This window comes from Acomys minous (genome assembly GCF_964271855.1).
Source record: "Acomys minous genome assembly, chromosome: 2".
Lineage (NCBI taxonomy): Eukaryota > Metazoa > Chordata > Mammalia > Rodentia > Muridae > Acomys > Acomys minous.
The window spans coordinates 21041968-21069649 of NC_140484.1; the positions used below are offsets into that span (position 1 = coordinate 21041968).

A 27682-nucleotide genomic window follows, 5' to 3' on the forward strand; every position below is an offset into this window, starting at 1 on the left:
ATCACAAAACTGCTTTCTTTAATAGATCAAAATATGTATGAAATTCATCTTAAGGAGATGGTTTAATTGCATATATAGTAACTGTTGTAATAGAGAAATTAGAGAGAGAAATTTCTTCTCAAATGATCAAAGATCATACTAAAAAATCCCTCTCACATAACTTTTTAGTGTGAAGTAACATCATGTTAGTCCATCCATAGCTCAAATAAACTGTTCTAGAACTTTCAGAGGACAGTAGAAGTTAAAATGGTTTGGTGACCTGATTTAGAAAAGAATTTAGTACCTGAAGATTTTACTCCTATCACACATCTTTCTACACAAAACAGTATATGACTTAAAAGCAATTGCATAAAACTCCTGGGAGTTTCTCACATATTCATCCTTTGTGCAGTGTGCATGAAAGGGCAGTTCAGCGGAAGACAATTCTGGGAGGATGTCTATGATCCACACAAAATGGACCATTCACCTTGTCACTTCTTCCTGTTACCCTGTCAATTAGGATTCTATCTGATGCACCAAACTACTGAAACAACTGAGTATTTGCTGGAAGCTTTCATTGGCTCACATATTTTCTCTCCATTCGAAGAATAATCATCCCACACAAAGATATTCCTTGCAGTTAATATGATGAAGATGTGTGTAATCACTGAAAAGAGGCCAATATATTTGCACAGTAGAAGGATGTCCTATGAACGTCTGAGCAGCTTTCTAGAGGTAAATACAGTACTTTATCAAAAGAACACTTTGGAAGTTAATTGTGAGATCAATGGATAGGAATCTATTAAGCTAAAACCATTCTGGCATTTTCCATTCCATTTTCCTATTTAAATATCAAAGGATTTACAGCATTCTTCTAAATATTTTCCCCATAACATTTAGTTGGTACTGTGATATCTGTTCACTTCACTGATTGGCCCCTGTTGCATTTGACAGGAGGAAAAGAAACACCAAATTTTTGTTTTCAGAAGGAATGCATTGTGGATTCACCTGCAACCAGGGGGAGCTCAGAATATGGGTGTTCTCATTCAGTCTTTGCATCAAGTTAAGGAAATCCTCATCTTTATAATCAAAACGATTCTGGAATATAATGGAGCAGATGACATTGCAGGGAGCATAGCTCAGGATGTAGGTGGGATCACAGGGTGAGCCTGAGGAATTGGAAACAATTGTAAAATGCTATTAAATTACCCATAGCAGACACTTTGACCTTGTTAACATTGTAAGGTAATTAAGCTGTTTTAAACTACATTTGTGCTACGTGAACAGCATGGATTAGAAATGCATTGCAGCCTTAATACAAGACCTATAAATCTGAGCAGAAAAATGCTTAGAAGAGGATAGTAACAACATGACACATACACCTATACCTAGATTCAAAAGTAAAAGTGAGATTCTCAAGCTGCACTCACCATTGGTTTTCCTCAGTTCCTCCACAAGGCACTGAGCTTCCTCTTGGACACGGTTCTCAATGCTCCTTTTCCCCATGCCCAAATTCCGAAGGATCATGAGTGAAAGGCGCCTTGTGTCTTTCCATATATTCCCATTGCTAAATCCAATGCCTAAAGTAATGGGAACAGATAATAGAGTATATTCCAGAGAAAGGAGAAGGAGATGATTGGTGGCACTCATAAAGTCTCAAAGCGTGCCTAGGGGGCAAGTTCAGCCTTTGCTTACCACCTTCCTGCTGACTAAAGATACTGCCCAGCATGCACATAAGTACATGCACACTTACCCATGCCCTTAACAACTTTATCAAACACTGGAAGCCTTCCTCTTCCAGCAAATTCCTCCCCATGATTAATCAGAGCTTCTTTCACAGCCTCATAACCATGCAACACCACAGTGGGCTGCCTTCCCAGATACAGAGTGAACACAGGGCCATAGGCCTTTGATAGCTAGAAACAAAAAGACAATACATATTAGAACAAGTTACTTAATTCACCATGATTGCAAAAAGTTGTAGACTAATAATATTACTGTGTTGTTTTATGATATTTTTATCCAGAATACCTCAGTTGGAAGTGTATGGACCTTAAATTCTGAGGGTAACATGTGGATGACTTATAGTATGACAGGAGTTAACAATGGGGATTCACACACATATCACAATAAAATATAATATCACACTAAGATATTTAGGAGATGTTTGGTGTAACCTACTAAAGTAACTGCAGGAATAGAATCCTATGATCAAATCCAGGGCCCTATTGCTAACAAGTATAGACTTCAAATTGGCCCCCTCTTTACTCACTATGGATGCTTGAGCATTACATTTATGCACATTTTATACTGAAATAGACATCAATAATCATATGACTGCTTCAGGATAAGTATGCAACTCCTCCTGTGGAAACTTCAGAGACCCATGATGAAAAATAGAAACCTAAATTTTCAGTCACCACAAATTAATGCTTTCATTTTTTGTCTACTGTTACAAAATGACAGAGAGCAGACATCTTAGAAGTTGCACCACAGAATGCAACATTTGTGGAGAAAAGTCAGTACCATGAAGCAATCTTGTAACAACAGACAGGCTTTGAAAATAGTAAAAGAAGACTGGGAGTCTACCATGTATTTTCTGACAACATTTTTTTTTTGCTTTCCTCTCCAGTATGAGCTCATGCCCATAAGTTTTACTTCATAGCAAACACCAGTTAGTTCTTCAGAGTTGACCATCAAAGGACAAGGTATGTCAAAAATTCTGAATTATTGAATGGAACACACCTCACACGTTAACTTGAGCCAAAATAGTGGAAAATTGTTATAAAATAAGGATTTGAAGGAGAATAACTTTAAAATCCGAGATTGTATTTATAAAATGCAATGACCTAGATGTCCTTCAGCCTGAAACTTTGCTCATTACTAATTTACTGACCAGGTCTAGAAGGAAAAGGCTGAAAAGACATAAAAATTATGAGCCTTTGTTACAATATTGTCTCCATATCTTCCTTTGCAAAGACTAGAGAAGCCTAAAGCATACTTACCTTGGTGAAAGTTTGGTTAATATCTTTCACATCTATCTGGAGGATATTGCCAATAATAGGGAGAGGAGTGGGTCCAGGAGGGAGCTTCCTTCTCTCAGAGCTCTGTTTCCAGAGTGAGAGGAGAAACAGACAGGACAGAGTGACGACCAAGACCATGAGTGGATCCATTGGAGACCCTTCTTCCTGACACAGCTGTGAACTGGAATCACGGAGCTTTTATAATGAATCCTCAGAATCGGCATGTACTTTGGGGCATTGATGACCAATGAACTTGGTACTCTTTATCTGCCAAGTAGACTTTGTTCCAATGATCAGACAAACAAGTACTTATGTGTTTTTTAAAAAAAGTATTTGCCAGTTTGTTTTTGAATTTAAAGTAAATTGTGTGCTTTATCTGTTTTTGGGTACTTCACTCCCAGAGTTAGTCATTCACAATTTTTCTCTTTGCAATATTAATATACAGAGGATCCTCTTTCCCCTTGTATTTTCACTTTAGTGTTGTGAGCTGTGCTAGGCCAGCTCTGGACTTCTTTCAGTTTTTGTCCACTTGGTCATTTTTTATTATATTGTATGTTTACTTTATATCCCCATCGCAGCTTGCCCTCTGCTCTCCTCCTAGTCCTTCCCTTTATAATCCATTCCTCCCATGTCTGTTTTTAATATCTGACTAATATTCAATTGTGTAAATTTACCACAATTTCATTATCTATTCTTCTTTTGTTGGACATCTAAGGTGTTTCCAGTTTCTGGCTATTATGAATAAATTTGCTATGAACATACTCAAGGAAGTGTCCTTGTAGCATGGTGGAGCATTTTTTGGTATAAGCCAAGGAGTGATATAGCTAGATCCTGAGAGAGAACTGTTCTCAAGTTGGCACTACCACTAGCAATGGAAGAGTCTTCCCCTTGTTTTACATCTTATCCATCATAAATTGTTGCTTGATATAAAAATCTTAGCTATTCAGACATGTGTGATGTGGAATCTCAGAATTGTTTTGATTAGCATAGATGAATTCATTCATTAGCTCTGTACCCCATTTTTCACTGGGTTATTTGGTTTGGTTGTATTTAATTTCTTGAGTTATTTATATATTTTGGATCTCCTGAGGAAGGAGAAAAGCATCTCCATGGAAGCAGGAGGCAGAGACAGACTGAGAATCCTCAAACATCTAAACTATTTGGGTCTAAAAGGGAATCTGGGTCTAAGAAAGTAAAGTCCTGATGGAGAGGTTTTGAGATTAAAGATTATTTTCTGTTGTAGAAATGGGAGGATGGCACTGTAACACAGCATTTTGGATTCCATTTGAGTTCATTTCTTCTAGGTAAGATTCTGTGGTAAAACCATCTGGCCATGGACTGATTTTTATCTTGAGACTTTCAATAACCTATTTTTCCTTAAAGTATATAAGTCTATGTAAGTTGTTTACCTGAACTTGATACAACTTTGATAGTGATACCTATCAAAAAATCCATTTTTGTGGAGAGCAGGTTTTTTAAGTAAGACTTAGGGATTCTTTGGATTTCCTCACTGTCTCTGGTTGTGCCACCACCACTTTTCATTTCTGATTCTGTTAATTTGGATATTCTCTCTGTGTGTCTTTTAGCTAGTTTGGTTAAGGGTTTGTCTATCTTGTTAACTCTCCCAAAGATCCAGTTCTTGGTTTCAGTGAGTCTTTGTATCTTTTTCTTTGCTTCTCATTTATTGATTTCAGCTCCATGTTGATTTTCTGCCACCTACGCTTCTTGTTTATGTTGGCTTCATTTTGTTTTGGAGCTTTCCAGTGAGTTGTTAAATTGCTACTATGAGATCTCTCCTTTTTTAAAAAAATGTAGGCACTTAGTACTATGAACTTTCATTTTAGCAATGTTTTCATTGTATATGTTTGGATATGATGTACCTTCATTTTCATTGGATTCTAGAAAGTCTTGCATTTCTTTCATTATTTCTACTCAGACCTAGTGGTAATTGAGTAGAGAGTTCTTCAGTTCCATGATTTGTAGGCTTTCTGTTGTTTTTGTTATTGTTGAAATTCAGTTTTAGTGTATAGGAGACTCTAAAGACACAAGTGGTTATTTCAAATTTCTTGTGTCTGTTGAGGCTTCCTTTGTGAAAAAACTATATAATCAATTTTGGAGAAGGTTCCATGAGGTGCTAAGAAGAAGGTATATTCTTTTGAGTTTGGGTGAAATATATGTTTGGTCAATTTTATTCATAACATCTCTTTTTTCAAGAACCATTGAAAAGTGGAAGTTCAATAGGCATGTGGACTTTCTGGAAAGTAGTCCAGTAAATTTCAAGGTTTGTACTAAAATGCACTCCCAGAATTGCTTCCAGACTCTGACATCCCTTATTTGTGTGCTGCTATGTTTCTCAAAAATCTGTCGTGGTGTGAGTTGTCACTTTCTTGGTATTTAACCACTCTGAACAAACTTTCTATGAGATCCTTATGAAAATACACTGCTATTAAGATTAATGTATTCCTGATAATGGAATTCCTGATTTAATTCAAACAATTTGAGAAGTTAAAAAGTTAATAGAAAGTTTACAGGTACAATACATAATTCTGTAGACCTCCAGACGCCTCACTAGGAGACAGGCTTGAAACAGATTTATAGCTTCCTAAGCTTTCACTCTAGAGATGACACCATGAATCCTGGTATGCACCATAAACATAGGCAAGTTGGTTTAAATTTCCCATGATGTCAAAATATAATGGAGATACCAAGAAATGTCTGTATTAAGTACAGATGTAATGTAGAAAAATACAAACTTTTGTTATAACTTATTATACCTCGTTAGCTTACTGCATAAAATATTATCACTATAAATTTACTTTGTATCTTGGAATAAAAGACAGATACAATTATTGTACTAATCTCACTATAAATTTAAATAGCTGAAAAATGTATGATCAGATCAGTCCTGATTGAAAAGGCATATATCTTGTAATCTTTTTTACTCTTTTAACCTCTAGCCATTGTGAACTTTCGACATTTTGAATTTTCCATGAAGTAATATAGTGGATACTCAGATAATAATATCTAAGTACTAGAAATGTTCAATTTTAATGAAAAAATGTAAGCTATTATCCTCTTGCATTCATATGTTTTTTCATTATTAATTGCTTTTTTGACAATGAGGAAATTAATTCTCTGATGTATAGAGCTTTGTCTCAAAAGTATAAAATTATGACCAGACAATAAACGTTGGTTGAAGCCCACTGGGGTCTTCTTCATCCTTGGCTTATAAATATGTATAAAGATATGTTTGCATGTAAATGTGACCACCTGTTTGTTTTTTGTTCATATGTAACATGTATGTATGTTATTTGTCTATATTCAAGTAGCTTCTTTTATATTGTCCATTGAATATGTACAGGTCTATATTTCTGACTGTTTGTCTATGTGTATATATGAGCTGATCCTGTGGAAATAACCATAACATCTGGTTAGGAAAGATTTTTTTCCCATGAGGGCAGCATATACTTGCTGCAGTTTCTGGAGAGGAGATGCTAGCTAAAATCAACATCATTGTCATATGTAAGCTTGCGGGAACTAATTGGTTGAAATTTCTTGTTTCATTCATCTTTCAAGTGTGTATGTGGTCTCCACTTTCTTTGTATATTTTATTTATTATAATTTATTCACATTACACCCTGATTGCTATCCCCTCCCTCTTATCTTCCACTTCCAGCATCTCTCCCTCTTCTCCTTGTTCCCCTCACCTAGATCTCTGATGTAGGACCCCCTACCCCAATTTGCATGCCTTTCCTCTAAGTGTCCACTAGGCTGTCTTGCCTAGGGGGCAGTGATCAAATCATGAGCACCAGAGTGCATGTCCAAGGTACAGAAAGTCTTCCCTCTCTACCATATGAAAAATTATCATTCCATTGGTTACATTGTCCCTGGCTGGTGTATCAGTTTATATAGACCACCTTGTGTCCAGATCTGCAGGCCTTGAATGTCTTTCTATGGAGCTCCTCCTCCCTCCTGGACCTTCCATCCCCTCCCTCTTCCCTACAACTCTCAGAGCTCCACCCAGAGTCCAGCATCAAGTTCCAGTACCTGTCCTGAAGTCCCACTGGGTAGAGTCTTTCAGAGGAAATCCATGTTGGCCTAATATTGACTTATCAATGAGTATATACGACTGTGACTGAGGGGGACCTCCTCCCCATGTATTTGCTCATAGGGTATCAAGTCTCTTCTTGGTAGCTGGCTATCCTTTCTCTGAGTCCCACCAGGTCTCCCCATGCTGTTTTTATTATGGTTATTCTAGTACAACTTGAGATCAGGGATGGAGATTCCTCCGGAAGATCTTTTATTGTACACGACTGTTTTAGCTCTTCTGGTTCTTTTGTTTTTCCTTATAAAGTTGAGAACTTATCTTTCTAGGTCTTTAAAATATTGTGTAGATATTGTGATGGGAATTGCATTGAATATATAGATTGCTTTTGGTAAGATGGTCATTTTTACTATGTTGATTCTCCCACCCCACAAGCATAGGAGATCTTTCCATTTTCTCATGTCTTCTTAAATTTCCTTCTTCAGAGTCTTGAAGTGTTTTTTTATACCAAGATACTTTATATTACTTGTGACTATTGTGAAGTGTATGGATTCCTGTTTTCTTTCTCAGCCCATTTGTATGTTGGAGGGCTAGGGACATATTAAAGTTTATTTTTTTATCTAGCCACTTTGCCGAAGGTGTTTGTCTGCTGTAGGAATTGCTTTGTAGTAATTTGGTTCATTTCGGCATACTATGAGATCATCTATGACTAGTGATTCCTTGACTCCTTCCATTCCGATTTGTATCCCCATGTTCTCCTTACTTGTCTTATTGCTCTAGCTAAGACTTCAATTGCTATACTGAAGAGACACAGAGAGACTGCACAGCCTTGTCATATCAGTTATGTCTAGGTATGTGCCTTCAATTCCCCATCTCTCCAGAACTTTAAACATGAATGGGTGTTGGATTTTGTCAAATGCTTTTTCTGCATCTAAGGAGATGACCATGTGGTTTTTTTTCTTTTAGTTTGCTTATATGGTGGATTACATTGATGGATTTCTGTATATTAAACCATACCTGCATGCATGGAATGAAGGCTACCTGTTCATGGTGTTGATATATTTGATATGTTGTTGTATTCGGTTTGCAGGTATTTTACTGAGTATTTTAGAGTCAGTGTTCATAGGAAAATATGTCTGAAGTTCTCTTTTTTTGATGGGTCTTTGTGGGGTGTAGGTATCAAAATGACTGTGGCCTCACAGAATGAATTTGGAATGTTCCATCCGTGTCTATCTTTTGGAGGAGCTTGAAGAGTGTTGGTATTAGCTCTTTTTGAAGGTCTGGTAGAATTTTCTGCTGAAACCATCAGACCCTGGGCTTTTTTTGGTTGGGAGACAATGTTTGCTTCTCTTTCTATAGGATAAATAAGACTATTTAATTTGTTTATCTGATCTTGAGTCAATTTTAGCAAGTGGAATCAATCAAGAAAATTGTCCATTTCCCTTAGATTTTCAAATTTTGTGGCTTTAAAGTAGGATCTTATGATTCGTGTATGTCTATAGTGTCTGTTGTTATATCTCCTTTTTTGTTTCTGATTTTGTTGATTTGGATAGTGTCTCTCTGACTTTTAGTTAGTTTGGTGAATGGTTTGTCTAGCATGTTGATTTTCTCAAAGAACCAGCTTCTGGTTTTGTTGATTCTTTGAATTGTTCTCTTTGTTTTTAATTTATTGATGTCAGCTCTGAGTTTGATTATTTCCAGATGTCTACTCCTCTTGTGTGTTTCTGCTTCTTTTTTTCTCCAGGGTTTTCATATATGTTGTTAAGTTGCTTATGTGGGATGTTTCCATTTTTCTTTATAAAGGCACTTAGTGCTATGAATTTTTGTCATAGCACTGCTTTCAATATGTCTCACAAATTTGGGTATGTTGTTTCTTCATTTTCATTGAATTTCAGAGAGTTCTTAATTTCTTTCTTTATCTCCTCCCTGACTCATGTGTCATTAAGTAGAAAGGTGTTTAGTTTCCATGTATGTGTAGGCTTCTTGTTATGTCTGTTGTTGAAGTCCAGCCTTAAGCCATGTTGATCTGATAAGACACAAGGTATTATTTCAATCTTCTTGTATCTGTTGAGGCTTGCTTTGTGACCTATTATGGGATCAGTTTTGGAGAAGATTCCATGGGGTGCAGGTAAGAAAGTATATTCCTTTTTGTTTGGGTGAAAGGTTCTGTAGATATCTGTTAGATCCATTTGATTCATTGCATTGGTAAATGATATTATTTCTCGGCTTAGTTTCTGTTTCAATGACCTATCCTTCAGTGAGAGTGGGGTATTGAAGTCTCCCCCTTTTATTGTGTGGGGATCAATGTGTGGTTTAATCTTTGTTAATAGATCTTTTACAAATGTGGGTGCCCTTGTACTGGGAGCATAGATATTCAGAAGTGTGATGTCATCTCTGTTGACTTTACTTTGAGGAGTATGAAGTGTTCTTCCTCATCCCTTTTGAATAATTTTGGTTGAAAATCTATTTTGTTAGATATTAAAATGGCTATTCCTGATTGCTTTTGTGACCATTTGCTTGGAATATTTTTTCCAGCCTTTTACCCTGATGTAATATCTATCTTTATAGGTGGGATGTGTTTCTTGAATGCAGAAGAATGTTGGATCTTGTTTATGCATTCATTCAATTAGTCTGTGTCTTTTTATTGGAGAATTGAGACCATTGATGTTTAGAGATATTAATGACCAGTGACTGTTAAGAGTCTTAATTTTGATGTTGGTTCCAATAGAGCACTTGTGGGGTTATGTTTTTACAGTGGTGTCATTATCTATTTCCTGTGTAGCTTTGGTTATAGCTTGTCCCTTTGGGATGGAGGTTTCCTTCTAGTACCTTCTGTAAAGTTGGATTTGTGGATAGATACTGTTTGAATTTGTTTTTGTCATGGAATTTTTTTTCTCAATCAATGGTTATTGATAGTTTGCTGGGTAAAGTAGTTTGGCCTGGCATCTGTAGTCTCTTAGGGTTTGCAAGATCTCTATCCAGGCCCTTCTAACTTTTATGGTGTCTGCTGAGAGGTTCAGTGTAATTCTGATAGGGTTGCCAATAAATGTTATTTGGCCCTTTTCCCTTGCAGCTTTTAATAATTTTTCTTTGTTTTGTATATTTTGTGTTTTGATGATTATGTGACGAGAAGTTTTCCTTTTCTGGTCTATTCTATTTGGTGTTCTGTAGGCCTCTTGTATGTTTATAGGCATCTCTTCAGGTTGTGGAAGTTTTCTTCTATGATTTTGTTGAGAATATTTTCTAGGCCTTGGATTCTGATATCTTCTCTTTCTTCGATGCCTATTATCCTCAGATTTCTTCTTTTTATGGTGTCCTTGATTTCTTGGATGTTTTGTGTCAGGAATTTTCCAGATTTGGCATTTTCTTTAATGGTTGCTTCAAGATCTGTGATTGTATCTTCTAGACCTGAGATTTGTTCCTCCCTCTCTTGGATTCTGTTAGAAAGGCTCGCCTCTGTGTTGCTCACCTTCCTGTCTGAGCTCTCACGTTCCCGTTTTTCTTCTGTCTGTGTGTTTATCATTGAATCCATATTCATCTTCCGATCTTGAACTGTTTTATTGATTTCTTTCATCTGATTGTTTTTATATATCCTGAGTTTCTTTCATTGACTCTTTATATGCCTTCAGAGATTGAAGAATTTTATTGATTTCCTTCATCTGGTTGTTTGTATTTTCCTGATTTTTTTCCCAGTGGCTCGCTATGGGCCTCTTTTATGTCCTCCACTTATTTGGCTGCATCTTCCTGCATTTGTTTACAAATTTTATTTGTTTCCTCCATTATCATCCTCATTACTAAGAATGAGGTCATTTCCTTGTATTTCCATTGTGTTTGAGTTCTCTGGGTTGTTTTCTTTGGGATACCTGGGATCTGGAGATACCCTATTGTTTTGTTTTGTTTGCATAGGATTTTATGCTGTCCTTTAGGCATCTTGCCATCTCTGTTTTTGGCAGGTAGCTTCTGGAGTTGAGTGAAGGGATTCTGTGGATAGATTCACCTGTTTTCTCGTGATTTCCCTAGGCTGGAAGCTCTAATGCTTCACTGGTCTGGATGGCAGGAGGCTAGCCCTGTAATTTGGGTCTCGCACAGCTAGTGATGCCCATCTCCCCTGTACTGTGGGTCTTGTAATCATCCTGGGTCTCTGAATGTGCATTGGGTGAGACCAAAGTGTCCACAGCCTTCTGGGTCCCCTTGTAGCACTGGAGCTCTCCATGGACTGAAGCAGGTCAGGCAGAGGGGATCTAGTAGCCACTCTACTCTCTGTCTCCCTGAAATTTCCTTAGTGTCAGACCTTTGATGTTCTACTGGTCTGTAGTTCCTGGTATCGTTTCCAGACCCAGATGGCTCGCAGAGTCCAGGTTAGTTTCATAGGGCCCAAACCGCACACACACTGAGTCCATTTCATGTCTCTGGACCCAACAGGTCTCTGGGCCTAATCTACACACTTAGTTAACGCTGAGTCCAGGGGTCTCTGGCCCAAACTGCACACTTAGCTTGCCGAGTTCATCTAGAGTCTCAGGGCCTGGACCACATGCCAAACTCAGCTAAAGACTCTGGGCCCAAACCATGCAGCTAGCTCAGCCAGAATCTCATAGCCTGCCCTGCCTGCCAAATTCAGCAAGGGATTCTGGGCCCAAACTGAGCAGTGAGCTCAGCTAGAGTCTCTGGGACTAAACTGCCCACCAAATTCAGCAGAGTCTCAGGGACGGGACTGTGCAGCGAACTCAGGCAGGGACTCTGGACCCAAACTGTATGCCAAATTCAGCTAGGGACTCTGGGCCCAACCACACGCCAAGTCCAACCAAAGTCTCAGGGCTGCACCCATGCCCCAAGTTCAGCTAGAGTCTCTGGGCCCAAACCGCCCCCCAGGTTCAGCCACGGACTCTAGGCCTAAACCACACGCTGAACTCAACTAGAGTCTCAGGGGTGAACTGCACACCAAGCTCAGCTAAGGACTCTGGACCTAAACTGTGACAAATTCAGGCAGGCACTCTGGGCCCCAGATTGCACACTGAGTCCAGCCAAAATCTCAGGTCTGGGACCACACACCAAGCTCAGCTAGAGTCTCAGGGATCAAACTGCATGCCTAGCCCATCTAGGATGTCTGAGACCATACTGCGCACTGAGGTGAGCCAAAGTCTCAGTGGCTGAACCGCACTCCAAGTCCAGTTTGGGTCTCTGGGCATGAGCCATGCGCCGAGTGGAGGTTGAGTCATGGGGCCGAAACCGCACGCCGAGTTCAGCTAGGGTCGCTGGGCCCAAATCTTGCACTAAGTCCCCTCTCCCGCAGCAATTCCCACCAGTTAACATCTGGTGGAGGGTTCCCAGCTGCAAACGTCAGCTGCTGCCACCACTCTGGTCCAAGATAATCCGCACTCCTCCCATGTGTAGGGGTATGCAGTTTTTCTGTATTTTGGTCCTTTCAAATTATGGAGTACTCTCTCTGTAGTGGGGTGGGGAGCTTGGTGTTCTTGGTTCAGAGTTCCGTGCAATTCCTTGAATTGTTTACTGGAGCTTCTAAACACAGTCCACACTGCATATCACCATCTTGGATCCTCTAAGATTTCCCAGTAATCATGAGTTAACTTTTAAATAAGTTTGTATTCTTGTGTTTGTGCTCATGTAGGAATTTGTGTTTTATGGATATTCTGTGTGTCCTATAATAAATTTTTAAAAAATAAAGTGTAGTTCATGATGGCCTCAAACTCAATGCTCATTTTATGATTCCACTCATGGGTATAAACAGACACTCACAATACCATTTGTATGGTTAGCTGTATATTTTAATTGCTCCTTGAAAAATAAGCATTTTAACATACATTCCCCACAATGGATGCTTACAACTATATAATTAATGATTGGAGCACTATAACTAAGGCAAAAGACATTTTATATTAGTAACACATTTTTAAATAAGAAATTATATGATGTTGTCACCTAGAGGAAGCTGTATGGCTTTTATTACTGTGGAATCCAAATGTCTAAGATACAGATGACTTTTTTCCTACCAAAAGGACTTCCAGTGTTTAAAAACTATTAGTTGGAAGAATTCAGAATTCAATGTGATTATCTTGTGGTTGCAGGCACCTCCTTTGGATTTACCATGGCCTCCCAAAATATTAGGTTCTCCATATTCCAGAACTTCAGAAGTGAGCTTAGCACAGCATAACTGAGCAGAAAACAATATCTCAATGCTTTTGAAGAAGTCTATCTTCTAAAAGTTGAAACATCCCCAGACACATTCCTTTTTAAGGATCAAAAACAGTTGGTACACAGTAATGAAGGTTTGTTAGCTGCAAAACATTTTCTCTGGCCATAGAGCATGCATGATAATAGATGTTAAAATTCTCCTATAAAAGGACCAATGTATGCAGAACTAAATGCGTGGAGACAGTTATCAAAGTAACTTTATTACCAGAAGAATAACATTTATTATTTGAAGGGGAAATGCCATTGTTAAAGTAAAGGATCCCTCTGTAAATATTTCATTATATTTGTTCTGATTGGACTAAGAAGTTCGTCATAGACCTCTTCAGTATGGGAAACTGTGTTCTTGATATTTGTTTACATCACTTGTGTTAGTCATTACTAAAGTTGTTCAGTAAATTTTCATTTGCTCAGCTTCTTTTCTGAGGAGAACTAATTCCCATGTACAAATTAGAATCTTGTTTTTATAGATTCATAATCTTAACAGAGCCAGTGAATGAATTTGGTGCAGAAAGACTTGAGCCTGCCCAACTGGAGCCTCATTTCTTTCTTGCACAGATATATTTAGTTACTTTTATTTACACACTTACTGACTTTGCCCTATGGTTCAATATCTACCTTAGTCAGTGTCAAACAAAACAAACAAGGATATGGCCAACAATGTTGTCACTTTTTATTGCCTGGAGTTCAGAGAAGTTTGCTTTTGTAATTTGTAGAAGTTTTGTAACCCAGAGTCTTGGCTATTTCCACTACCTACAACACAGTAAGCAGTATTTTGTGACTGACTCACATTGCTGCATATTCCCACAAATTTATACATTTTATTTTGGATAAATCATTTTCATTTATTTCTTTAACAACACTATTATTTGTATTTTGTTGTTGTTGTTGTTTGTTGGTTTTTTCAAGACAGGGTTTCTCTGTGTAGCCTTGGCTCTCCTGGACTGGCATTGTAGACCAGGCAGGCCTTGAACTCACAGTGATCCACCTGCCTCTGCCTATTGAGTGCTGGGATTAAAGGTGTTTGCCACCACCATCTAGAAACAGCAGTATCAGTTTACATCCTGATAAATAGTAGTTCCTTCTCAGTTTATCCTTTTTCTGTGTTCAGAATTTCTTACCAGTTACAAGCAGTTCTGGCCTATGCTTGTTACCATCAGTGGAACCCCCTATAGGTAACAATCAGCTCTAATCCAGAGAATATACACATACATAATATATACATATGCACAGAATATATATGTATACACACAGATAATACAATCACACACACATATATCATTCAATTTTGTTTTTGTTTTTCTTTTTGTTTTTTTGTTTTTTGTTTTTTGTTTTTTTATTGACACATCACTTTTCAGTGTAGCCTTGGCTGTCCTGGACTCACTTTGTAAGCAAGACTGGCCTAGAACTCACAGCAATATGCCTATCTCTTCCTCCCTGAGTGCTGGGATTAAAATTGTGCACCATCACATCTGAGGTGTACACCATTTTGAAAATGCATCATTTCTTATTTTTGATATCTGTTTTCCAGGGTTTTTGAAAATATATTTTGGATTTAGTCCTCTATTAGTTGTAAATTTCATTTAAAAAAACTTTTCCCTTTATGTAGGTAGCAACTTTTTAGATAGATGGTGTCCTATGCCTTACAGACACTTTTCAGTTTCATCAGGTCTAATTTATTAATTATTAATTGTCGATCTTAATGCCTGTACTATAGGTATTTTGTTCATGATGTTTTTTTTTCACATGCCAATGTGTTTAAGGCTATTCCCTCATTTCTCTTCTCTCAGGTTCAGTGTACATAGTTTTATAATGAGGTCGTTGATTCACATAGACTTGAATTTTTTTCTGCATGCTAAATATGGATATATATTGCATTCTTTTACATGCAGACATCTAGTTTGACTACCACAATTTGTTGAAAATAGTTTTTCTCCACTGTATACCTCTGGCTTCTTTATTTAAAAAAATTAGGAGTCCACATGTGTATAGGTTTATGTCTGCATCTTAACTTGATTCCAATGATCAACATGTCTGCTTTTAATGCTAATACCATGTAGACTTTATTACTGTATCTCTATAGTAAAACTTAAAATCTGGAATGATGATACCACTAAAAGATTTTTTATTGCTCAAGTTTTTTATTAGCTATTCTGAGTTTTTTTTATTTGAAGTTGATAACTGCCATTTCAAGGTCTAAGAAGAATTGTATTAGAATTTTGATGGGGATTGCATTGAATCTAAATGTTTCTTTTGGGAGAATGGCCACTTTACTGCGTTGGTTCTCCCAATCCTTGAATATGATAGATTTTTCTATCTTCTGATATTTTCTTCAATTTTTGATTAAAAGACTTGAAATTATTATCATACAACATTTTCACTTGTTTGGTTAGAATTATTACAATATTTTAATATATTTGAGGTAGGATAACATATGTATAGAGCCATATCACCTGCAAATAATGGTACTTCTATTTCCTTTTTGTATTTTATTTTATTTCTTCAGCTGTCTTTTTCTTCTAGCTAAGACATAAGACACTATATTGAGTAGATATGGAGAGAGTGGACAACCTATTTTTATTACTGATTTTAGTGAAATTGTTTTGAGCTCTTTCTGTTTAAGTTGATGTTGTCTTAGGCTTGCTGTAAAATGCCTTGATTATGCTGTGGTACATATATATCTTGTATCCCCAATCTATCTAGGACTTTTGTCATAAATAGGTGTTGCATTTTGTCAAGGCTCTTTTCTTTCATATATTAATGTGACTTTTCTGGCTTTTAGTTTATGTAAATGGTTTTTATGTATTGAACCATCCCTGAGTTTCTGGGATGAAGCCTACTTGATCACAGTGGATGGTCTTTTTTATTTTTATTTTTTAATTATTTATATTATTTCATTTTTGTATATATATACATTTATATTGTTACTCATTACAAAATAGATCATTCCTATGGCAAGAAAAACCATGTCACAATCAGGAATTATGTAAAGGTTACATTCTTAGTGTTTTGGCTATTTATATTTGAGAACCTTGAGGAAGACTTCTTTCCTATCTTGGTGCATCTAAATTTCTGAACGTAAATAAATCTCCATCATATATTGACATTATCAACTTAATAACCTATCTAGACATAAAATCATTTTAACCCCTAAACAATTATGCTTCATTGTAGAACAAAGCTACCTTGTTTTCAACTCCCTCAGGCACTTGAGAAGGAGTAAACTTGATTATCTGAATATTCCAGGAGTGCAGGTTAGTAGCTTTCCAGATGAAAAGATGACAGAGACAGTTTTCTACCTGAATAGTTACCCAAAACTCTCTATAATGTTGGAGCATCTTCTTCAGCCTCTGTCCCAATGTATCTAACAGACATGTTCATGAGGCAAGAAATATTGAGAACTTTCTTACCCTGTCCTGGCAGAGTTTGACCATCAATTCTGCCTGCGTACAAGCTTGCCCCTCTATAAGAAGAATTCTGTCTGTGGTAGAAATGAGGACATTTTGCCCAGCGATTTGTTTGCTATATTTGAAGTCATCTCCATAAGGAGGTTCTTTGATGCCATCATCTTCTTTAAGGTAGGCTAGGTATTGCCAGAAGTTAACCTGTCTCATTGTCAATGAATATTTAAAGTAATAAAAACATTTTAAATGCCATATTCTGTATTTCTCTGGGGGTTTTAGGACTGTATAATACTTGTGAGAAATTATATGCTTTCAGAACAAAAGAACCAGACACTGACATTGGATAAGACCTGGCAGGATGCATTCCACACAACATACTGGACATCAACATCCTGTTTGGAGAAAATGGTTGAAAAGAAAGAAGGAGGTATATAGAAATTTACAAGGAAGATAGATCAAAAAGTAGGTTAGTGAATCTGTTCCTCAACTTAATGCCTCAATTGTCATTCACAAGATATTTTTAATACACTGATATAGAATTTTGTATATAGATGCAAAATAAGCTCTGGGTACAGTGGTATAGAATTCAAAAATAAGATCATTCTTCATACATAATATATATGTATACATATATATATTCTAATATGATTTTTGTAATCATATAATTCAATTATAATATAAGGTTCACCTCCAGTGCTTGAAAGTGTTTTCAAACTGTTTAGGGAAGTAAGTTCTACAAATTAAAGGTTAGTAGATGAAATCATGATCATGTCAATTGCTATTCTACTTTATCACAAGAATATACATTTTAGGTACAGCAGATAGATATGACTCTATAGAAAGACAAGGCCTTCAAAAACCCCACACACATGCAAAATGTGGATGGTATTTTTGATGTGTACTTGGATTCATTCTGTACATATTTTGTTGAATATTTTTTAATGTTTGTTAATAAGGGAGATTGTTCTGTAAGTGGTTTACTTTTCTGAATGTTTGTGGTTTGGGTATCAGGGTACTTTAATTGCATAAAGTGAATGGTACAATACTCCTTCTGTTTCAATTGTGGAACAATTGGATAACTATCGGTGTTAACTCATTTTTGAATGTCTGCTGGAATTCTGCAATAAAACCATCTTGCCTTGGGATATTTTTAATGATGCCTTCCATTTCATTAGAAGTTATAATTCTACTTAAATTGTCTATCTGATCTTCATTTAACTTTCATAAATTGTACATATAGGAAAATATTTATTTCTTTTACATTTCCCAATAAGGTGAAGAATGAGTTTTACAGGTATGTGTTTATGATTCTCTAGATTTTCTTAGTGTCTGTTGTTGTGTCCCATTTTTATTTCTAATTTGTTAATTTGATCATTCTCTCTCTCTGTCTCTCTCTTTCTATCTCTGTCTCTCTGTCTCCTTATCTCTGTGTCTCTGTCTTGTCTGTCTCTGTCTGTCTGTCTCTGTCTGTCTGTGTCTGTCTCTCTGTCTCTTTCTCTGTCTTTGTCTCTCTCTGTCTCTGTCTCTCTCTGTCTCTGTCTCTCTCTATTTCTCTCTCTCTGTCTCTCTCTGTCTTTCTCTCTCTCTCTCTCTCTCTCTCTCTCTCTCTCTCTCTCTCTCTCTCTCTGTCTCTCTCTCTCTCCATGTTTAAGTTAAATTTGATAAGGGTTTGTCTAGCTATTTGATTTCCTCGAAAATAAACTCTTTGTTTAATAAATTCTTTGTAATCTTCTTTTGCTTCTATTTCATTGATTTTGGCTTTCGGCTTGATTATTTCTTGCAATCATCATTTCTTGGGTGTGAATAATTTTTTCTAGAGCTTTAGAGGTGTGCTGTTAAGTTGCTACCAGAAAAATCTCTACAATTTTTTATACAGACAGTTCTATACACTTTTAACACTGCTCTCATTGTTTCCCATAAGTTTGGACATGTTGTGTACACATATTCTTTGATTCCATGCACAACTTTAATTTCTCTGTTATTTCTGTCTTTATTCACTATTTATTTACCTTTCTCTCTTCATTTTGCACTTAGAAAAATACTTCCTCTACTACCAGTAGCTTTTGCCCTCCTTCCATTATTCTGGTTGTACTTCCAGCACTATTTTTCATTATCAATAATCATTAGTCTTACTTTGCCTTTTCCTCTCTCCACTCACACTCTCTGTCACTAACACACTAAAGCAAATAGGTCCCATGGTAAACTCTTCTTCCTAAAATTACTGGAACTTAGAGTGTCTTTTTTTTTGCTTAACAATTAATATATCCTATGGGGCCTAACACTTAACACTTTCCTATAGCAAACACTATGCTATGTTCAGAGTACTGCTTAGTGTAGACCATGGTGACAGGAAAACTAGTCTGAAAAAAATGACATTTCAAATCCTGGATTAAGAAGTCCCTCGTTAATATTTAAAGAGCTTCCCTAGAAAAATAAATGTAATTTTAAAAAATATTCGAAGAAAAAAAACATAAAAAGGATGTCAGAGTATTCCCAACAGAATGGACAGTATGGAAAACAGGAGCAAGTGTCTAAAGAGCAAAGGGGAAAGAATAACCACATATGGTCAAAGACAAAGATGGATCAATGAAAACATTAATTTTTTAAGTGGGTGTTTTTAACCTTTTATTTAATACTTTCATCACTCTGTTAAGCGTTACAGTTACAGTAGGCAATTCTCGACAAACTTAGACAACTTCTCAAAGAGTGATGAATAAGGTCACACTTTGGAACACATAGTTTTTGAGAAGGTATTGTTAGGACAAATAATGTTTCTCCAGGGGTTTGGAATCTTATCCTGTCCTGGCAGAGGTTGGCCTTTGGGTTTGCCCAAATCCAAACTTGCCCATGTTTAGGCAAAACTGTCTGTGGCAGAAACAAGAACATTTTTCCAGTGTCTGGTTTGCTGCATTTGAAGCCATCTCCATCAGGAGGTTCTTTGATGCTCATCATCTTCGTTGATGCAGGCTGGATGTTGTCAGGAATTAATTTGTCTTGTTGTCAAATAATCTTTAAAATAATAAAAATATCTTTTCTTTTTTGTTTTTTTCCTTTATTAATTTATTCTTGTTACATATAAATGGTTATCCCATCCCTTGTATCCTCCCATTCTTCCCTCCCTCCCATTTTCCCCTTATTCCCCTCCCCTATGACTGTTCCTGAGGGGGATTACCTCCCCCTATATATGCTCATAGGGTATCAAGTCTCTTCTTGGTAACCTGCTGTCCTTCCTCTGAGTGCCACCAGGTTTCCCCCTCCAGGGGACATGGTCAAAGGTGAGGCACCAGAGTATGTGAGAAAGTCATATCCCACTCTCCACTCTACTGTGGAGAGTGTTCTGTCCATTGGCTAGATCTGCGTAGGGGTTTAAGGTTTACCACCTGCATTGTCCTTGGCTGGTGCCTTAGCTTGAGCAGGACCCGTGGGCCCAAATCTGCCTATCATAATGTTCTACTTGTAGGCTTCTAGGACCCTCTGAATCCTTCTACTTTGCCATTCTCCCATGATTCTCTCATCTAGAGTCCCACTAGAATGTCCTCCCCTCTGTCTCAGTTTCCTGGTAAGTGAAGGCTTTCATGGGACATGCCCCTTGGGCTAATATGCAGATATAAGTGAGTATATACTATTTGTGTCTTTCTGCTTCTGGGTTAACTCACTCATTATGATCATTTCTAGCTCAATCCATTTATCCACAAATTTTGATTCCATCTTACACCCATCAGAATGGCTAAGATAAAAAAATTCAAGCAACACCACATGCTGGCGAGGATGTAGGGTGAGGGGAACACTCCTTCATTGCTGGTGGGAATGCAAACTAGTACAACCACTTTGGAAATCTATCTGGTGCTATCTCAGAAAAATGGGAATAGGGCTTCCTCAAGGCCCAGCTATTCCACCCCTTGGAATATACCCAGAAGATGCTCCAGCACACAACAAGAAAATTTGCTCAACCATGTTCATAGCAGCCTTATTCATAATAGCCAGAACATGGACACAGCCTAAGTGTCCATCAGTAGAAGAATGGATAAAGAAACTGTGGTACATATACACTATGGAATACTACTCAGCTATTAAAAATATCTTTTCATGCCATATTCTTTAGGTCTCTGAGATATTTGAAGACCTAATCTAACTATAATTTCTGCCTCTTAAATATATCTGACATATCTATTGGGCCAGAAGGCTGAAGATGATGCTCCAATGTTATAGAGAATTTTGAGTGACTATTCAGCAGCAAACAGTCTCGGTCGTTTTTTCATTTCACCTGTACTCACAGTTTACTCAGGTAATTCAGTTTTTTCCCTTCTCAAGTCTCTGATGGAGTTGAAGACCAGATAGTTTAGTCTTACAATTAAGCTTAGTTGTTTATGGGTTAGGATGTTTTTGGCTCTGGGTGGATGTTTCAAGTTGATAAAGATGAGATATGAAAGATAATGATTTACTTTCAGAATTTTATACTCACCAAGATAGGAAAGACACTTTCTTCAAGGTTGCCAAATGGAAATAGGCAAATCACTATGAATGTAACATTTATAATTTTGGATTGTTTTTGGTTCTTCTTCCTTATGTAGTTTATTTTATACATGTATAATTATATAAAATAGAAATATAATAATAAAAATATGTTGCAAAAAAGAGGTATGGAAGCCAGGTAATAATGTATAATTGTAGTGTAACTATGAGAGCAACCACATTCAAGAACATAAGAATAAAGACTTTGCCTCAGAGGCATACAGAATACGGTATTTAAAAGTGCTTTTATTACTTTAAACATTGACTGACAATGAGACAAGTTAACTCCTGACAACACCCAGCCTACCTCATAGAGCATGATGAGCCTCAAAGAACCTACTTGTGGAGATGACTTCTATTTTGGCAAACAAGCCACTGAAAAAAATGTCCCCGTTTCTACCACAGACAGAATTCTGCCTAAAGAGGGGCAAGCTTGGATGCAAGCAGAGTTGACAGCCAAACTCTGCCAAGACAGGGTAAGCAAGTTCTCAATAATTCCTGCCTCAAAAATATTTCTGTCTTATATATTGGGACAAAAGGTTAAAGATGTTGTTCCAATTTTATTGAGAGTTTCAGCTGATTTTCAGGGAACCAATGGTGTCTGTCATCTTCTCATTTGGAAACCTATTAACCTGCAGTCCTGGTATACTCACATATTGAATTTTATTCCTTCTCAAGTCTCTGAAGGGGTTGAAGACCACATAGTTTAGTTTTACAATTAAGTTAGTTGTTTATGGGTTAATATGTTTTTAGGTCTAGATAGATGTTTTAAGTTGATAATGATGAGATATGATAGATATGGATTTATGTTCAAAGTTTTAGATGCACCAATATAGGAAAGATGTTTTCCTCAAGGGTGCCAAATACGAATAGCCAAAACACTAAGAGTGTAACATACATACATATATATATATATATATATATATATATATATATATATATATATACACATATATATTTCCTGATTGTTTCATGTTTCTTCTTGCTGCAGGAAGTTTATTGTATATATGTGTAACAATATAAATGTTCATGTAAAATACAAAAATTAAAAGAAAATAATAAAGACTTTACCACTCCCCAGTACTTAGCCAGTGGCAGTGGAAAAAAGAACACTAGGTCCATGCCTTGACCTCTAAATTAGTTCTGATCCAGTTATTGTGACACTCCATAACCTTTGCACCTTGTCTACTTTTTTTTGTGTTGCTCTTCTGGTGAGACATTAGCCTGACAGGCATGAATTTCCACTAGAACTGCCCCCTGCACTTTCATAGACCTAAAAGTAGACATGAAGACTCCACATCTTGGCTGGAGCTAGCACAGATCATTGCCTTGCTCCCAGAATTTGCTACAACCCAATGAAACACCAAAGAAAGGAACTAATGTTACAAGTTCTTAGGTGAGAGCTTACAGATGATGAACTTACAACTGCCAAAGTGTCAGGAGGAAATTGGTACAGTCATAGAACACACACACACACACTTTGCATCATTATGACCTTTATAAGGACTTGTGACAATAAAAAGAACCTATGACTGAATTGGTCCTTAGGACAAAGAACATAACTTCAGAATATACCCCAGTCTTGACAACTTAGAACAATTAGGTGGATGAGATAAACAATGAGCTTAAGGAATCCTCCCATCGCTCTCATTTCTGGAATAGCATAGTAATAACACTCTGAAGGCCTTGCCTTTCAGATGTGTACTGCGAATTATATTTAGGTCTTCAGGCTTATGTGGCAAGCAGGTTACTGAGCTGTCTTCCCTGGCATACTCTTATTATGTCCTCTAAACTTCTTATTATGTGCCCCAGAAGGAGGTGTTGAAACTCCTTTTTCTTTCATTTCTTACTTGATTTGGAAGAAATGTCTAAGAACAGATGCACAAAGCTATAAAAAGCTTATTATTAAAGAAATGCAGAATTACTGAGCTGAAGTACACTGATAATATTGGTTCTATAATGAAATCATATTTAGCTTGAAATCAGTGACATGTCATCACAGGTTCTGGAGAAACTGAATATTGGAAAATGTGTATTCACAGGACCTAAGAGATTCAGGGAGAGAACAAAAGAATGAAGAATTGGCAGAGGGTGTCAATTGTAGAAAGAGGTGAATGAAGGCCTTAGGATGACCACATGTGCTGTCCCTGATGGGGGCAAATATCTGTTCCTCAGACTGGTATGAAGCAGAGCTGAAAAACAGGAGGCACTGAGGCCAATCCAGTGAGCACTGGGGTCGTATCAATGTCCTTTGGGTGAACCAGAGGTTTCAGCTTGAAGTTCTGTAAAATGGTGGTTAGGAATAGAAACAGCTCCATGCGTGCCAGGCCTTCTCCTGCACAAATACGTTTCCCTGTGGAAAAAAATTCAAACTAGGTAATTATGTTTTGTTTACAAGTGTACTCCTGAGACACACAATACTCTTAAGTAATACTGCAGATTAATAGAAACTGTTCAGTTTTTGGATGGGTGGTTAGAAGGATGGGTGGGTGAGAAGATACATAGGCAACCTGACAAAGGTGGGTCACATTTAATTTGCAAGTAGCATATGATGTTTTGTAAATAGCAACAGCTACAGAAGTTGGGTGCAGGGTATTCAACCCAGGCCCTTTCAACAATAGCAAGTTACCTTAACTGTTGAGTCATCTCTCAAAAACCCATTCCTAACTTTATAAAAATGGCCTACCCCAGCCAAAATTAAAGCAAGTTCTCAAAAAGTCTCACTCTAACTGATGAACAATTGGCAGCTGATGTCTACTGGGAGAGGAGAACAAGTTTAGTCATGGATATGGTTCCTGCTAGTTACCCAGTCACCAGTAGACAGCTCTGTACCTATATGCACAGTTGTAGCCCTAGAAGACTCAGTGGGTGTATGAATTCAGGAGAGATAATGCTTCTGAGGCTTATGGGAGGATTGGCAGGATATAGTGGAGGTGCACTTGCTGAAAAGATATTGGGAAGATTTAAGAAACATTAATAATAAAAAACCTTTTTAAATGCCCTACATTTTTTTGTTTCTGTTCTCTATCAGTGATGTCCTTTGTGGCAGCCACAAAGTCATCAATTAGAACCTTATTGCACTTTATACTTAATATGTGAGGGGTGAGAATATGAATGTAGTAACTGTTGCTATCAGCCCTTTTGGCTACTGGTGTGTGATTCTCTCTCACTGCGTTAGTCCAAATGTATCATCATGTTCACTCATCTGTTTTTCTGACTGAACTTGATGTTTGGAGCTTTTCTGTGTTGGTAAAAACTTTTGTCAGCTTAACTGAGCCTGGAGGTGAGAAAGCAGCAAGGAGAAAAAAGGAGCCAATTTACAGTAATCACATCTCATCTATGAGTGAGTAAATGCTGAATGAAGTTCATGTTATGGAAAGAAGTAGTAAGAGCTTTGGAGTCTCTGTGGTGTGTCTAAAGAACGAATGGAAATGACACACACTCTAGTTTTTTAACTTATCACAAATGATTGTGATAACTAAAGTCTCACTTCTTCATCTTGTCAGAGAAGATGTTTTAACTGGGCACTGGGAATCATGCTCCCGATTATGTATTAATTGCAAGTATAACAGCTTTAAGGGAGCTACCACATAAGTATCAACATATCCTCAATATGCCTTCCCTTGGGTCAGTTTCTGTTCACTAGTCTTCTGCTAACTTAACCCAAGCTAGTGACATTTGGGAACAGGGAATCTCAACTGAGGCAATGCCTGAACAGGTTAGCCTGTAGGCAAACATGTGGGGGAAATTTATGATTGATGATTTGGGTGAGAGAATCCACCTCACTATGGGTAGGTCTACTTCTGTGTTGGTGGTCTTGGTGGTCATTAGAAACCAAGGTGAGGGAGCTGGTGAACAGCACTCTACTTGGCCTTCCCTCCAATTCCAGACTCCAGGTTCCTGTCTTGAATTCCTTCCCAGACTTTCCTATTTGTACTACAAGGTGTAAGGCAATATAAACTCTTTCTTGCCACAATTGATTGTGGCCTTGAAATTTTATCATAAAAACCCAAACCATAATTCAGACACAGGCAAATGAGTTTGTATTACCTGTTGAGAAAGGCATGAAGTAGTCACTTCTCTTAAACTTTCCTTCCCCATCTAGAAAGTGGCCAGGGTCAAACATCTCTGGGTTAGGGAATTCCTTGTTGTCTTTCAGCACTGATGACAGTGATGTTATTACTGTTGTTCCCTGCAACAAGATGCCCAAGTTACACAGAAATCAGGAACTTACAACAGGAATGAAAAATAACCCAGTTCACCTTCTGCTCCAAAGAAAGAGTTAAGTACAAAGAAGAACAAGAACATCTTACACAAAGAGCAGATAAGGAGCAGTGAGGACTGTGAGGCCAATCACAGTGCTGTGGCAAAGGTGCCTTCAATGACATTTACAGTCAGCACGTGTGTGTTGGGTGCTAATGCTCCTGATTCTGTTCTCTTTAGCCTCAGGATTGAACATGTTTGTCTCACCAACTGTTGTTCCAGTTCATTATGTGGCCTTCCTCACAAGTGTGGTAGACTATGGCTCCCAATTGAGTGTTGTGTTTTGTGTGGATGGAAATGAAAAAAAAAGATTACTAAAGGAAAATATACAAAGTTTACAAAGATAAATATCTTTATTTCTCTTTTTCACAACTCATATGTACATATATAATCATGTCATAGTGGTATTTACTCCCTTACCCAGACAGGCTGTGATTTTTCTTGGGAAGATCCTTAATGCATATAATCTGGTGAGTGCCTCTTGGGAGACAGCAATTTTCATGCCAAAAATTTTTGGCAATTAGATCAATATAAAGATGAATTTTCATAAACTAATGCTTTTAAGATTAATTAATATTTTTACATAATTCCTGATTTGATTGAAATAATTTTAGATGTTGGTAGAAAGTTAAAGGAGGTGGTTTAAACTGTTTTTACTGAAGGATATAATAAAATTGAATAGAATAAATATGAGTAGAATTTTCCCCTGCCTTGTAGAACAATGAAGGCTGCACAGGTAGAAAAGAAGTACAGTGAGCTTTCATGCATTACAAGCATGTATCTGTATTCAAAAGAGAAAATAGGCTTGGGACAAGTTAATCATCAAAGAAGGCATTCATTCCAAGTTGGGTCTGATTTTCTGGGTCTTGTGATCTAGGGATGTGTTCACAGGTTTTGGTGTGCACAGTGAAAAGGAGGTTTATGAATAAAGAGTGAACAATTCTATTAAAAATATAAGAATAGAGAATAGATGATTAGACAGTTTAGTTGAACAAGACTTCAACAATAGCATGTCTTACAGATGATCTGTTACTTGGTAAATACAAATTATCTTCAGCTAAGCATAAGACTAGCCTTGCTGCTATAGATGTATCTTGCTTAAGTTTTGTTAATCAATGACAAAAAAGCTATTGTTTTTGGGTTACAATGAACTTATGGAGAGACAGATAAATGGGAAATGTTTAATTATTTATACGTTTCCAAAGAAAAATGCATAATCAATAATGCTATTTTAATTTCCTACTGTGTGATGATTTTAATCTCTCTTGAAGAATACCTTCTAGGGGGATTGTTTTGGGTAGTATGCAATTAGTGCCTATGAGGTAATCATTTTTCTTACATAGAGAATTTTTTCTTAGGTGCTATAAAAAGCACTAAGCTTATAAAAGATAAAATTTAAAATAATGTTTCTTTAATAAAGATTTTTGCCTGTTTATCTTAAATATATTAATCTATGCGGCCACAATATGTTTGATTCAACTTGTTTTATTTAAATGTATAAATGTATTGTGTTCTGCACACCTTGAGTATAAATTCAAATTACTGGATATTAAAGATGGTTAAAAATCATTAACATCTGTAACAAAAATGTTAACTTAACCTTATACTTTAAAGTTAAAGCCATTCTAAACAATAAGTGACATAAGCCAATAGGTCTCCACTGGCACTTTTAAATTAAGGCTTTTGTGTAACTCTTGTCCAGAATTTTTTTCCCTAAATTTATGGATATTATGCTCTACCTTTATTCTCAGAAAGGTATATTAATAAATCAGTTGCCTGATAGTTAATCAGTAAATCAGTTGTCTGATAGTTAATAAAACAACGCCAAAAAATGATGCCCCATTCCCTGGATGAAGTAGATAGATTTTGGTTGTTCAATTTTTTTATATAGAAGTTAGTTTATAATAGACAGCTAAAGACAGACAAAGGATTCAGCTCAGAGATGCTGGCCCTCAAGCTTGTCAGAGATCTGCCATGTATTGCATTTAACATGTGTAAATTTGTTATAAAAACAGAGATTCCTAGATCATAAAGGTAGTTCCCAAGATCTCAGAAGACTTGAACACAACTCTGGGGGCTGGGACTTTATCTTAGGTAAAACAGAGCACAAAATAGGTCAAATATGTAAGGCCAGAAGGGCAATTAGGAACAATAAAAACTGTGAGTTTATGGGGATGTGATTTGATGGAGCAATGTGAAACACAGATTAACATTCCTCCAATCTCCGATATAAACTATAAAATAAAGAA

At 36.9% G+C, this 27682-nt stretch overlaps 1 protein-coding gene across 1 annotated transcript in view; it reads right to left on the reverse strand.

The window, feature by feature from the left end:
- Positions 1-27682, reverse strand: part of LOC311592473 (uncharacterized protein) — a 64425-nt gene that overhangs the window by 17822 nt on the left and 18921 nt on the right. The window contains exons 8-13 of the mRNA XM_084772924.1: positions 25221-25362; positions 23343-23523; positions 2985-3183; positions 1733-1895; positions 1410-1559; positions 988-1148 (exon numbers count right to left, since the gene is read on the reverse strand). Of these exons, the coding sequence (XP_084629050.1) occupies positions 988-1148; positions 1410-1559; positions 1733-1895; positions 2985-3183; positions 23343-23523; positions 25221-25362 (996 nt within the window). The remainder of the gene's footprint in view (positions 1-987; positions 1149-1409; positions 1560-1732; positions 1896-2984; positions 3184-23342; positions 23524-25220; positions 25363-27682) is intronic.